Source organism: Lissotriton helveticus, chromosome 4_1 (genome assembly GCF_964261635.1).
Source record: "Lissotriton helveticus chromosome 4_1, aLisHel1.1, whole genome shotgun sequence".
NCBI lineage: Eukaryota > Metazoa > Chordata > Amphibia > Caudata > Salamandridae > Lissotriton > Lissotriton helveticus.
The window spans coordinates 1346363795-1346379004 of record NC_136063.1 but is presented as its reverse complement, the minus strand read 5'-3'; the positions used below and the strand labels follow the sequence as shown (position 1 = coordinate 1346379004).

Below are 15210 nucleotides of genomic sequence, written 5' to 3'. Positions count from 1 at the left end.
AGAGAGAAACTCCGAAACAGACGAGAAACCAACAACCCGTCCGAAGGAAGAAGAGAAGCCGGATCACGAAAGGCCCGAATAGCAGCCCACTGACCCTTCAAAGTGGACAAAGCATAGTGTTTCTGAAAGCCATCCAAAAAAAACTGCAGAATAGAAGAAACAGCACAGGAGGCAGGGGACAGGCCCAGGGCAGCACACCAAGAAGAAAAGGATACCCAGTGCTTGGAATAGGAGGAAAGAGTGGACTTCCTACGAGAAGCCTGCATCACAGTGATGAGGTGGTCGGGCAAACCCCGGACTCCAAGAGACAGCCGTTCAACCTCCAGACCGCCAAGGTGAGAGGAACCAACAGGGAGGAAGACGGGGAAATCAGAGGAGACGGGTAGCGCAGCAGGATCCACGAAGGGGCCACCGCCAGACTCAGCAGCAGAGGAAACCAGGAGCGGCGAGGCCAATAAGGGAGAACAGCCACCACCTGAGCCCCCACCCGCTGAACCTTCAGCAAGAAAGCAGGGATCAGAGGAAAGGGGGGGAAGGCATAGAGGAACCAAGGAGGCCAAAGGACAGACAAGGCATCCACACCCCAAGCCCCCGACTCCGGAGTCCTGGAGCAGAACAGGGGAAGCAGGGCATCGGTCCGGGAGGCAAACAGGTCCAGCACTGGAGTCCCGAACCTCCGGCAGAGCAAGCGAAAAATCCGAGGGGCCAGACACAGGGAGAGGGAGGACGGGAACCTCCGACTCAAGGAATCCACAACCACGTTGTCCACACCCCGAATGTGCAGAGCAGAGAGGCCCACCAGATGACACTCGGCCCAACTCGCAATCGCACATGCCACCAAGTTCAGGGAAAGGCAGCGGGTACTGCCCTGGTGGTTGATGTAGGCCACGGTCACAGTGTTGTCCGACCTCACCAACACGTTGCACCCCAGAAGACGATCCTTGAAAAGGCGGAGAGCCCTCTCCACTGCAGACAGCTCCCTCCAATTCGAAGAACGTCGGGACTCCGAAGGAAGCCAACGGGCCTGCACCGCCCAAGGGCCCAGAGTCGCACCCCAACCTGAAGCGCTGGCATCCGTCGTCAACACCAAGGGGGATGGAGGGTGGAACCACATGCCCTTCGACAGATTCGAAGAATCCAGCCACCACTGGAGAGCAGACACCAACTCTGGAGACACAGGCACAGGAATGGAGAAGTCCTGGACAGGAAAGGGCACCCACCTCTGAATATGCCACAACAGAGGCCGAAGATGAACCCGGGCCCAGGGAACCGTGAACACAGTGGCAGACATGTGGCCCTGAACCACCAGCCACTGCAGGAGAGGAGCCGAATCCCGGGAAAGCAACCTCCTCAGCAACAACTGAAGACGCAGAATCCTGGACTCCGGGAGAAAGACCTTGCCCCGCACAGAGTCGAACACCGCCCCAATGAAGGTCCTCCGAGTAGCAGGGTCCAGGTGACTCTTCGGCAGATTGACCAGGAAGCCATGATCCCCGAGCGTACGCATGGTCAAGGAAAGGTGGCGAGACATGACCTCCGGAGACGGAGCCTGCAGCAGCCAATCGTCCAGGTACGGAAACACGGACACCCCCAGGAGATGGAGATGAGCCACCAAGGGAGCAGCCACCTTGGTGAACACCCTGGGGGCGGACCGGAGACCGAAGGGAAGGACGCAGAACTGCCAGTGTTGACCCTGCAGGCAGAAGCGCAGGAACTGCTGATCCACCAACGCCATTGGAACATGTAGGTAGGCATCCTGGAGATCCAGCGAGGTGAACACCCAACCCTCCTGGATCAGGGGAATCACCTTCTGCAAAGTTTCCATCTTGAATGGGATCTTCCGTACAAATAAGTTCAGGGCCCGAAGATTGATGACAACACGGAAGCCCCCCGTGATCTTCGGAACCACAAACACGATGGAATAAGTCCCCAACCCACGTTCCAGGGGGGGAACCGGGACAATCGCCCGCTTGACGAACAGCAACTGAACACCCTCCAGCAACGCCAGACGGCGAGACGGGTCCGAAGGCAAAGGAGTCACCACCACACCCGAGGGAGGAGGAGGAGACAGGAACTCCATCCGGTAACCCCGGGAAAGAACATCCAGCACCCACTGGTCGGAGGTCGTCAGCAGCCAAGCATGGAGGAACAGCCGCAGTCTCCCACCAACCGCAGGCTGACCACCAGCGAGAACGGGCACCGGAACGGCGTAGTCAGGAACGAGGAGCGCCAGACCCACCACCCGGCTGGGGCTTCTTCTGGAATCGCCGAGGAAAGGTCCTACGAGCACCACGCTGGCCCTGAAACGAGGACTGCTGAAACCTGGAAGGCTGGCGAAAGGACCGGGCATTCGAGAAGGAGGACCCCTTATGAGAAGGGGCAGGACGGAAGGACAACGAATGCTTCCTCTCCTTGAAGACTTTATGGAGCTTGTCCTCCAGGGCGTCCCCAAAAAGATGAGTACCAGAAAACGGCAACCTCAATGCCATAGAACGCTGCGCAGCATCCGTCTTCCAACCACGCAGCAGCAAGTTCCGACGGGCAGCCACAGAGGAACCACAAGACAGAGCAGAAGCCCTGACCGAGTCAAAGGCAATGTCCGAAAGGAACTCCGACTGGCGTTCCATAGACTCCAGCAACTCCGGACAAGTGCCCCCCTCTTGTATAGTAGAAAACAAAGTCTTGAAGTCAGCCAACAAAGACTGCGCAACATATGCACCATACACACCCGACCTAAGAGCCAGGTGAGAGCCAGCATAGGATTTCTTCAGAGCAGAGTCAATCTTCTTATCCACTCCATCCTTCAGGATATTATCATCAGCCATGGAAGGTCGACCCACCAGAGAAGCAACAATAGAATCCACCTGCACCGAATCAGGCAGGGCAACCTCCGAATCCTGCAACGGATAAAGCTTCGACATGAACCTGGCCAGAGAAATATGGTCCGGGTCCTTCCACTCCTTAAGGAGGACATCCATGACAAAGGGGTGGACGGGCATGGAAGAAGACACAGGCTTCCGAAACTGCGGCAGAACAGAGTCCTGGGAGGTGCTGGGCACAGAGACCTCTGGAAAACCCATATTCTCCCTAACATGACAAAGGAGATCAGGCATCAGGTCCTTGGAAATGTACTTGCCCTGCAGCTCCGCTGCGCCGAAAGAGGACTCATCAGAGGATGCAGAGGACGAAATATCCGAATACAGGGGAGCAGCAGGCTCAGAGCGACCCCCAGAACCCTTACTGGAAGCCTTGAGTTCAGACAGCGTCTCCAAAATTAGGCGCTTCAGAAGCTTAGAGTCACCCAAACTGCCACTCCGAGCAGCAGGGGCAGAATCACCATCATCAGAGGAGGAGGAAGAAGATCGAACAGGAGAGACATGCTTTCTCTTCCCGTGATGCTTCCCCATAGCAAAGCAGTAAATCACGAGCCAAAGCAACCCAGCAGACAGAGCAGACGTGAGACACCCAGCGGAGTCACAAGCAGCTGAAGGAATCGAAGAACAGCAGAATCCCGCCAAATAAATACGAAGAAACACACACCCATCAGCTGAGCCACAGAGAGGAACAGACGAGGAAGAAGGAGGGGGAAGGAGGGGCCGAGCAGCGGCCTACGAATGAAACAGCAAAGGAATCGATGACATCACCTCCATCTACCAATCAGGACGGAAGGCAAGCATCCCGGAGCCTACCCGGGTGCTAGCACAGGCCAATGAGGGACAGAATCCAGGACCGGCCTCCCAGCCGACTTCCCGGATCCTCCAGCCCCCCGCAGCCGAGGAACGGACATCCAGAAACGAGCTCCGAGGCAGAAACTGAGCTCCGAGGGAGAAACGGCCCGCCAAGTAACGGACAGCCAGAAAGGGCACCGAGGCAGAAAGGGCCCCCCCCCGTCCCAGGGGGCGATCGCACCCAGCAGAAATAACACCGGCATAGAAATGGCCGGGGCGCGAGGAGCCGCGGCGCGCCTCACAGGCACACCCATCCAGCGGAGCCCCTCCCGTAACAGGCAAATCCGACGAAACACGAGTGAAGCCGGTGAAAGGTCCGAACACCGGACTCAGGGACAAAGGACCACAGCCGCATGCGAGAAGCCATAGCCACGCACCCAGCGACCAGCCAGCACAGTGAAAGGCAGAAATCCCCGGGGACCCGAGAGGCCCCGCAACCCAGGACCCCAGCAATCCAGGAAAGCACAGGAAGCCCAGCAGCCCGGTTTCCACATCCCACGGAGGTCCACGAGCACCCCCAATGCCCAGCAAAGGAGGAAACCACAGGACAGGCGTAGCAGGTAAGAGCCCGGCACTCACCCAAGCGTCTCCCATCAGAATCCAACCGACAGGAAACAAAACAGGATTTGCTTCTGGTGGTGGGGTGTATTATAGCACCTGACAGGAGGGTGGGTGGAGTCTAAAAGCGTTTCCTGTTTTGTTTCCTGTCGTGTGGAATACCTCATGAGTGATGACTGGGTCGAGGACGAGGGACGTAGAGGTAATGAGGTGGAACGTTTTTTCTGGTACCAGCCCGCGGTGCAGTCTGAGAGATGAATAGTGCGTTGGTGCAAAGGCCACTGCTGACACATGTCTGGTTTATTTAACTTATACTAGAGTATGGCGGCATAATGGTCAGGAGCAGCACATACTCCTGAATTATTTGAGCATAAGTGGCATGCGACCTGATTGCATTATTAGGAAATAGGTTTTGCATCCAGTGAGGTATTGATTAAAATGAATTGGTCATTAATGTTCACAACCATGTTCACAAGCATTGGTAATTAATGTTAAAAAATTGCATGCGTTTTATTGTTCTTTGGATTGAATGAAGCTTTCATTTCGTTTTCAGTTTTAAGAGTATTTTTTGTGCTCAGTAAGTCAGATCTTTCATATGTTTAGACGGTACTTAAAACGGTAAACAACTTGAAATACACAAAGAACCAAGAATAAGACAGACATTTCCTGCTTCTGTGTGGGAGATTGTTAGTTTATACATAGAAATGCTGATGCTAACAGGCGGCTTCTTGTCTTCTTTTTATAGATATGCTGTTGATCGCAACTCTGACATGGACAGAATATTTGATATACGCACAGGGAACGGATCTATTTTCGTTTCGAAGTCACTTGACCGAGAAGCATCACCATGGCACAACCTCACTGTCATAGCAACAGAAATTAGTAAGCATGATCGAGAACCTCGTATGTTACTTGCACTGCATTTTTCATTTCCACCGGAGATATTTGCTATCTGCGAAAAAACAGAGCTGCGGCAAGACTCGAAGTAAAATTACTTACTTAACAAAAGATGCAAGACACAAAGCTGCCATATGTTAGTCCGTCTCTGAGTTCTATGTGTTTGCTCAAACCCACATACACTGAAACTCACACAGGTTCACTCATACAGACTCGCACTCACCCCTCTCACACATACCCCTTCATCTGTAAATTATTTAGTGTCGAATATTTTGATTGGCTCAAAGAGTGTAGATACTGATAGAACCCTTCCTTTGGGAAGCAAATAGTTCTTCCACTGGGTGTGTCATACACAAGCCAAGCACCTCTATAAAACCAGCTCCTTTATTTACTGATATATAAACAAATCTACTATACTACCTGAATTATTTTTATATCATGGTTTTCAGTTGACTTATTCTTTAGAATTTAGGCATTCGCGTTATTTACTCTACAAGTTGCAATAAATGTACCTGCTAACACATGTAGCCGTTTGCCAAAATTGTGCTAATGTAACTTTCCAAACAGAAATCCCCTCTGTTTGGTCACTTCTGCCCACGCTGTATGGTCATAGACAGTTGGTGACGTCATTTTGACTGACATTGAAAAACCCTTCAATTTTTGCAAGAAATCCTAAATCTGGAGCAGTCTCCGCTAGTGAAATTTCTTTCAGCAGAAGGTTAGCATGATCAGGAAACATAGCTGGTGGTTTCTCCTCTAGACTTAATATTTCCTTCGACTTAACATCTGGCCATGGTCTATGGAATGCACTTCCGGTATTGCATTTGCATGTTGTTCCTTTGGAAGTAATTACAGTTTCTATGTCTCTCAATTCCAGTCTTCTATTCTAGCTCACCTGGGGCAGTAGCTCCCTCTCGAAAACTTCATCAACGCACACCCCAATGTCCTGAGGTAGTGGTGGAGTTACTTTTTTCATTTTTCCTGTATCTTGGCTAATGTTACACAAATCTTCCTGAGAATCATTTGAATGTCTTTTTATTGTTTTTCCCGAGCATTGTTCTTTTCCTAGCTGATCCTTTGATGTCCGACTGGATTCTAAAAGTCACTCCTTAATAACTTGGAATGCTGTCAGCAATTCTGGCACTCCCCCTGAGTTTTTACTGAAGAGATATTAACACCCTCGTTCATTCTTCTGCTAATGTGCCTGCTCTAAGCAGCACTGCTGTGGTCTGAAGTCTCTTAGGCTGCGATTCACAGTCGGACTCATTTAGAGGAAGAGAGCCCCAGCATAAAATGGCAGCACTGTCTCCAACCCAACTTGCTCTTCCCCTACTCCATTTAGAGGTGGGGGATTGGTAGGGTTTCTGTGCTATTGGAAACCCTTTACCTGGTGGCTTTTCTGCCACTTTACTGCCATTTCACAGTGATGGTAGTCCCAACCATTTTAAGGTAGAGCTTACCTAACTGATTTTGTATTCTCAGGACTGCCATGTGGTGCTTGGTGGTTCTGGGAAAGAATTACATTTTTTCTGAAGGTTAACACATCATGAACATTTATTTATCTTTTTTTGATTTTCAACAGTAAACCTTAATTTCTGCGGGTTGTTACTGAGAAGTAAAATAGAATCATGAGCAGGCCAAAGCAACGTAATGGCCTTCTCGACATTCACCAGCGATAAAATTGCATCTTTATAGTAGTGGATGAATTCCCATCACAGAGATCCTCATAAGGAGGACGGAGAACTCTATATATCGCATGCAGTGTTCCACTAGGGGCTCTCTCGGCTGAGATCCCAAAGTCCTAAGTAAACACCGACAGGTCTACTTGCTGGCACGACTGCTGATTTTCAACTTTTGGACATTCTCAGAACTTTTCAAGTTATACATTGAAACCTGTTCCCATTGCTGTTTTTCTGGGGTGAAAATATTTTCCTTTGGACAAGTCCCTTATCCAATGCGCCCACCAATAGCGGGGTTGCTTCATCTCCTTTCCGCCATACAAGCAAATTTAGGTATGCCTTGTCAGGATTAAATCTCTGTTTTGAGACATAAAGGGTTCAGAGAGAAAATTGTGAACAACCATATGTGTGCACGGGTGTGGATTTTCACAGACATTTACAGTATTCCCACTCTGAGACATCCTTTCTTCTCATCCCAGAGGAGATTATGGACCGGATGTACAGAAATGTAATTTTGAATTTCCTAAATAGCGATTTCATATGAATCGCTATTTAGGAAATGCAATGTGTCCAATTACTGATACAGAGTAGGAATCGTTATCAGGAAATTGCAATTAGGAATTCCTATGCCATTCGTACCAATGGCCCACATGCATCATTGTGTCTTTTTGCATTTCTTAATTTGCGAAAAATAAGGAATCGCAAATTAAGAAATGCAAAATGATATGCATCAATATTTTCGGTATTCTTGTGGGATTCGGTAAAAATCGCATTTTTTACCGAATCCCAAAGAAATACCGATTTCTTAACTTAATTTTCGCAATTTCCATTGATTCCTATGGGCCACAAGGCCCATAGGAGTCAATGGAAATTGCGAGTGGCACTTAGAAAATTTCATGGGTACAGGGGGGGGTCCAAAGGACCCCCCCATGCACCCCTGAAATGTACTTTTCAGCATAAGTTACATACACACATGTCCTAAGGACATGTGTGTGTGTAACTTTACAGTTTAAAAAATTCATTTTTGTGCATATTTAATCAATTTCGCAATTTACCACGAAGTTGAACTTCGTGGTAATTTGCACTTCCAATTTTAAAAAAAGCATATTTTTCTATAATGATGCATAGCATTTAAGAAATCGCACAATTGCGATTTCTTAAATGCTAATGCAATTTTAGAAATCGTAAAAAAGATGCGACTTCTAAAATTGCATGATGCATCCCAACAAGCACTTTTGCATTCGCAAACGGCCGATTTTAAGGAATCGCACCGTCTGCGACTGCAAAAATGCTTGATGCATGTGGGCCAATGTGCCGGTTTTGCATTTCCAAATTAGCAATTTCCTATTAGCTAAACCAAGTATGGCTATGGGCATAAGACCACTTGTAATGCACTGCAAAAATAGTGGTGCACATGTTGAACACACACATGCCATAGGGTCATGTGTGTGCTTTATTGCACTTTATAAAAAGCATTGTGGGATGCTTTTTTAAAATTGCACATGGTTACCATCGACTTTGAGTGGATGGTAATTGCATTTTCTAAAGGCTCATTTTGCATTTAGGAAATTCTTTGTGCATGTGCTAAGAAATTGCAAATAGGAAATCCATGTTTGTGGGTTACTATCTAGGGTAGAATTCTTATTTTGCGATTCCCTAAAGGCCATTGTACATAAGAAAAGGCCGGTTCGTATTTTTTTAACAGTCCGAAATTGTGATTTGGCCCGTTAAAAAATGCAAAAGGCCTTTGTACATACCTAGATAAGTAACTCACACAAAATATTCCGACAATTAACAAAGCTAAAACAACTTTCCAGAAAATGTATTTTCCCCTCATAAAAGAAGCTATCTGTGCAAGTCAAGCAAAGATATGCTAATAGTTTCATGAATCAAGTCTTTAATCTAATCTGCTGTCATCTTGTTACCCATGTACAATACACTATGCTTCATCTTACCTTTATAACTAATGGAATTTATTTACTGTGTCCTCAATAGGACTGTTTTATATTCAGCAAGCCCAATGCAGTCTATATTCTCTCTTACTGGTTTCTACTACCCAATATATATTATATCAATGTGACCTTTGTTCTGATTCTTCTGGCCAACCAACCAGCTCTTATTCTTTCTAAGCTACCATCTGCCTTTGTGATTGATACAACTCACCAAAGAAAATCGGTCTTGACTTTATGTTTTTCACTTCCTTATGTGCCTTCAATTGTTTCCAGCATTTCCAACCTTCTCCCAAAAACACACACCTAGATGCATTTTCTTTAATTCAGTCTTGCTCCTCTCGGTGAATGGCTTGAGTGATGGTTAAATAATAACAGGGTATCAGACAATCATTTGATGATGCTAAAATTCAATACTTGGTACAACTCATTACTTCACCTAAAACACTTACTTGCAGGTTGTACTGTATCATCTTCCTAGCACAGTTATCTCAGTGATCAATTGCCTTCTTTCTTTCTGTCCTGAAGATCCATCAGTTGGTGCAACAAGTCATATATTGTTCCATTTTAAATACACGCTTCATCAGAGGATTTTTTTCTGACTGATTCCATCCCATTCAGACTGTGGTATAGTTTGCCTAGTACTCTTTCTTCTTCTGTTGTTTATGCCAGTTACCAATACATATATAGTTCATCTGATCTTTCAGACCTGTCCTCCTGTATCTGCACATTATACTATCTCTTATTGCTGATTCATATCTTCCGTCTTTCCAGAGCATCACTTTCTACCAGATTTTCTAATTTGTCGGTGTCCACTGACCTCTAAAAAATGAAGGTCTACTGCGTCAATAGTCTCCCCCATCTCACTCACTTTGTTCTGTTCTGCTTTTGAAAACTCTTCAGGGAACTGTTCGCTCACAACCACACCCAAAATATTAATTCTAATATTGTAAAGCCGTCCGATGTGTATGGGTCACGATCTGGGCATTCAACAAAGCTTATTCTTTAAATGTTTTCATTTTAGTTCCTTAAGATCTGTCATGCTAATAGTTCCTCTCTCTTGGTTAAAAGGATCCGGGGGTGTTTGTACAAAATATCAAGGAAACAATATTGTGTGTGGACAAAATATTGTGTCAAGAACATTGAGAACAAAACACTATGAATGCAAATGTCTATGGTAATGCAAGGTTTTACCATACCTAACTCCACATATGTGTTCCCTGAAAAAAAAAATATATATATATATATATATCTTCAAGGTACAGAGATAAGGGGAAATGGCTGTGGAGTACCACGCCATGTAGCCACAGGTGATCTGAGCCCTGACCCCCAGTAATGGTGGATTGTACCTAGCGTGTGTGCGGGAGGCTGGCGTTCTCGCTCTTCTGGTCCTGCAGGATTGCGGTATCGTGGCTGAACTTGGTTCCGAGCAGCGCAGTAAGGAGCACATTTGTTTTCTGTGGTATTTTCTCTCCCGCCTGGAAACTTCTAAGCGCTTTGCCGGATAGAGACTCTGACGATCTCCTACCAGGGAGGTAAGGAGAGGCAGGTGAGAGAGGCCACGGTGGTGGCGGCAGCTTGATGTACGCACGCTGCATTCTTCGCTCTTCATTACAGCTACAAATGCGGAGGTCTGGGCACAGGATGTGAGCTCTTGCTGAGTCCTTGCTCACTGGGGAAAAAAAATTAAAACAACATCTTTGCATCTCGCATGCTCTGCTGTAACCGGCAACAGTACAGATTCTGGCCTCAATTGCTTCCTCCGCTCTTATAAAGTGCCTCTGCACTCTGCACTCCCTGCTTTAACCGGCAACATCATAGATACTGGCCACATTTGTTTCTCTCTTACAAGGTGCCTCCTCTGCTCCTTAGCAGTTGGTTATACGCTGGTTTAATCTCATGCTGCACCCTGGGAGAAGCTGTGCGCAGAAGTCTGACGAGCTTTGTGCCTCATTAGGTGTATCTCTGTAAATATCTTATAAGTACTCTCTACGCTATCCCGAGGTGCTGTAAGGAGCGGGAAGGAGGGGTAAGGAGGCGCCAGAATGGGGAAATTGCTCAATGCCCGCCTTAAAGTTAAAACCCATCGAGCCCAGGCAAAGGAGGTAAAAGAGGCTGCCAGACTGGCATGTAAGGAGAACGTCCCAAATCTGCTAGACCTTGATTCGACTTTTGAGAGTTAAGAGGAAGAGGAGCTAACCTCGGTCGCGTCTTCGGATCAAGCTGGCTTAATAAGCTGATATGGCTTAATGGCTGATAAGAACACAGCTACAGTTATGCCTGGGTTAACTCCACAAGAGATCTCAGGGTCCGAAGGTCCTAAAAAGGCGAGAGCAACAAAAGAGGCAAAACAATTTGCATTATTCCTGAAAAAGGCAACTCTCCAGTCCCCCTCTCCTGGCTCTAGCTCTGCCCTTAAACTCTCTAAGGAACCTTCGGGTGCCATTTTTCCGTCAGCTATAACAACACCAGCAGCAGCAAATTTGATCCCTTCGAGTTTGGTAAAGCCGCAAGCGAATCCGAAAACTGGTCTTACTGCGACTACGGAAACCCTCCTGCGCCAAAAACTCAATCAGGCCGAGGCAACATCTCTAACTCTGCCGACCGATCAGAAAGGGAGTCAAGTAGGACATCTAGGGTGGCAGAGACCCCGGAAAATTCTGATGTACCAGAACCAACAGTCATTACATCTAGTGCCCCCAGCACAACATCGGCCCCTCAAGCTAAGTTACCACCTCAGCTCCAGGCTCAGGCTCCGGCTCCCATACGAGAGTCTATACCCTCAACTGGTGTGATGTCTCCAGAGGGGATTTTGGAAGGAAGCTCCTCTTCTGCTGTGGACCCTGCTCATGTTAACTCTAGTTCTAATCCGGACCCAATTGGTGAATTTCAGATGAATGTCAAAGACATGTTAAACTTAATTCTGCAGGAAGTCCGTGAGTTGAAATGAACTCAGAAAGTCGAACTTGCCTCTATTCATCAACGCCTAGAGAAAATTGAAGGCACAATGACATCCTTTCCAGTTAGATTGCAAGAGGCAGAAGCCAGGATGTCAGCCTTAAAGGACCAGATGACCACCGTAATGGGCGAGGCCAAAGTGGCGGTTAAAAGCAAGCATACCCTTGAGAACAAACTGGAGGAGTTAGAAAACCACTCTCGGAGGGCTAATCTTCGAATAGTGGGCATTCCGAAAGGAATTGAGGGCTCCCAAACCTTGCAGTGGGTAAACTCCTTTATCAAACAAAAGGTTATCCCAGAGTTTGAAGGCGATCTCACCATCACTTGGGCTCATCGTGTTCCTGCCCGCCCGTATCCGAACTCCACGTTACCACGGACAATTCTGTTAAACTTTGCAGACTATCGCATAAAAGAGAGGGTATTGTCTAAGGCAATCCAGCAGAGACAATTTCCAGTGAATGAGACTGTGAAATATCGCATTTTTTCCGATATGACAGCTGTGGCGGCGTGCAGGAGGAAAGAATTTGTGAAGATCCTCCATTTATGTAAAGCTAATGGGGCACAAGCATCCATCGCCAAGCAGTCCAAATTGAGGGTCCTGGTGAAAGGCACATTTTTTTTGTTTTGCGATTTGGATGAAGCCCAAGAATTATTAAAAGAGATCTCGCAGGGTTCTGGGATCTAGGGGGAGATCCTGTTTGTTATGATAATCCTACGGGCAGGGGCACTGGGGGGGGGGGGGGTCAAGCAATGCTTACCCCTGGCTTCTTTTATTGGAAGGCCCAGCTAAGGCTATTTTGTTTGTTTAGCTGCTATTTGATCATAGGAGGGGTTATATCCTTATTGTGCATGCCTGCTCGTATGTATATTTAATTGATAGTCTTTTTTCACTATCGCTGGGGGGTCAGGGGCAAGATCATTCGGGTGTAATCACATGACACCCAGGTTAGAGAGGGGGGGTGAAATGTAGTTGGTGTGGTTGGGGGGGGTCTCCACATTTCAGGGGGAGGGGTCACAAGTGGTGGGTGGGGAGCATAAGGAGGGAAAAAATGAAGTCTTTTTTTTTCTTTTTTGATTCCGTTCAGGTCTTATACTTCCATTTTGTTAGCTTGACTCTGGGTAAGATGTTTAAGGGGCTTAAGATTGGTTTAGGTTTTAACTATGGCTAGTAAAGAACTGCTGAAAGTGGTATCTTTTAATGTTAACGGTCTCAATAACAAAATGAAAATGCGGGCAATTGAATAATGGATTAAAACAGAAAATCCAGCAGTGATTTTATTGCAAGAGACCCATATACCAGCTGTAAAGCTACCCGATTTCTTGATGTTCAGGTCTTGGGCAGCCTATAGGAGATTTTCTTCATCTTCAGCTTCCCATAGAGGGACAGCAATATTTTTAAGCGAAAAATTTCAGGTGGAGGTTGTTAATTTTGATAAAGATCTGCACGGGCGCTGGTGTTAGGTTACCTGTTCTCTTAGACAAAGTAAGAGACCGTTAACTTTTGTTAGTATTTATGCCCCTCTTGAGGACAATGTTAAGCCCTATGAGGATCTTTATCAGTCCCTAATTCAGGTACCTGGCAAGTTGGTTGTGAGGGGCGATTTTAATATCTTAATGAATCCCAAAATAGATTTATCAGTGAAGGGTAAAAAGCAGTTGAAACCTAAATCCTTATGAACCTTGCAACACTATGGAGTAACTTTGGATCTACAGAATCCCTGACGTGAGGCCTTTCCAACCAAAATAGCGTATACCTGTTGGTCAGGCAGATTTTGTTCTTCTTCATGTATTTTTTTTGGTTGCACGGAAATTGAGTTTTAGCCAGCAAAGACTCCATTATAACGGATTCTCTGATCATGCCTTGTTGGTTCTTGAGCTATTGTTAGGAAACTGCGCTAGGTCCCCTAAACGGTGGTTGTTGAACAGACAAAATGTTAATGAAGAGGACTGGGTGGGCTTTATTGGGACAGAGATTAAGGAGTTTTTATCACAAAATATTGAGTCTGCACCTCTGAGTGTGGTCTGGGACACACTTGAGGCCTTCATTCGGGGGTTAATTATTGGTAAAGATGCAGAAATTGTTTAAAAAGTTAGGGAAGAGAAGAGAATCTTGTAGCAGAAGAACAAAGTGTCCTACTCTGCTTTTCTAAAGTAAACCTTCTATCTCTAATGAGTGGCAGCTGGAGCAGGCTAAGCGTGCTCTCAGTGCCAATTATTACACTCAGAGTGATGCCTCCCATCAACAATATCGTCAAAAATCTTATGAGGAAAGTAATTTCGCGGGCAGGTTTTTAGCTTGGCAGACTAGGGAGCAAGCTGCTTCAAATCAGATTAAGACACTGAAATGCCACTCAACTGCCTTACGCATAGATGACCCAGCTAAAATTGGGGAAATAATGCTATGGCATTATGAGTCCATTTATGGTCAACATCAGACTGTGGATATGACCTTTTTAGAAGAATTTTTGCAGAACAACAGCCCCCAAACACTTTCGGATTGAGAGAAACTTTCTATGGTAAGCCCCTTCACTATGGAAGAAGTGGAGGGCGTCATTAAAAATCTGCCAAATGGCAAGCCTGTGGCCCGGATAGGTTCCCACCTGAATTTCTAAACGTTTTTTTAGTTCATTGGTGGACATTTTGCTTTGTTTGGCGAATTCTATGCTTGGGGGAGGGAGAATACCAGAGTCCTTTAGACAAGGCAACATAGTCAGCTTTTCGAAAAAAGGCAAGAACAGTGAGGATCCAAACTCCTATCGCCAGATAGCGTTATTAAACTCAGACTATAAAATCGTTACTAAATTGTTGTAACTTTGGTTTAATCATCACGCGGCACAATTGATACATTCGGACCAGAACATTCTTATCGCAGAGAAGCAGCCAGCATCTAACACACATTATCGGAGGCGTTAGATTAGTTTGAGACTCAAAGCATACCAGCGTTAGTCCTTCTAACATACGCCGAGAAGGCTTTTGACCTTGTTGTGTGGGAAACATTGTTTAAGATTCTAGATCACTTTGGTTTCCTCTCAAAGATCACGGCCCTGATTCATAATTTAGACAATAATGTGGAAGCTATTGTAATTGTTAACAACTTGGTGGCCGGGCAGGCCAAAGTAAAACGGGGCACAAGGCAAGGGTGCCCTGTGTCACCGGTTTTGTTTGCTTTTTTTATCGTACCATTGGCGATAGCTATAAGGAACTGTGCTGATATCCGTCCCCCTATTCCATCAATGGCAAAATTAAAATTATACTGCGATGATATCATGCTCATTAGCAAACCAGAAATAGAGGTTCAGGCCAAAGTCTTCCAGGTCTTTGAAGACTTTGAGGTTCTTGGGGGGTATTGCATTAATAAAAGGAAAACCGAAATTGTACAATGCAGTGGTGCACGCTTGGATCTGCACCCCGATATCCTTGCTTGCGCCAACACCCATCCTA

At 46.4% G+C, this 15210-nt stretch overlaps 1 protein-coding gene across 1 annotated transcript in view; it reads left to right on the top strand.

The window, feature by feature from the left end:
* The window catches only part of LOC144829104 (cadherin-9-like), an 836522-nt gene that overhangs the window by 745287 nt on the left and 76025 nt on the right, over nucleotides 1-15210 (top strand). Inside the window, exon 8 of the mRNA XM_078687908.1 lies at nucleotides 5032-5168. Coding sequence (XP_078544034.1) covers nucleotides 5032-5168 — 137 coding nt within the window. The remainder of the gene's footprint in view (nucleotides 1-5031; nucleotides 5169-15210) is intronic.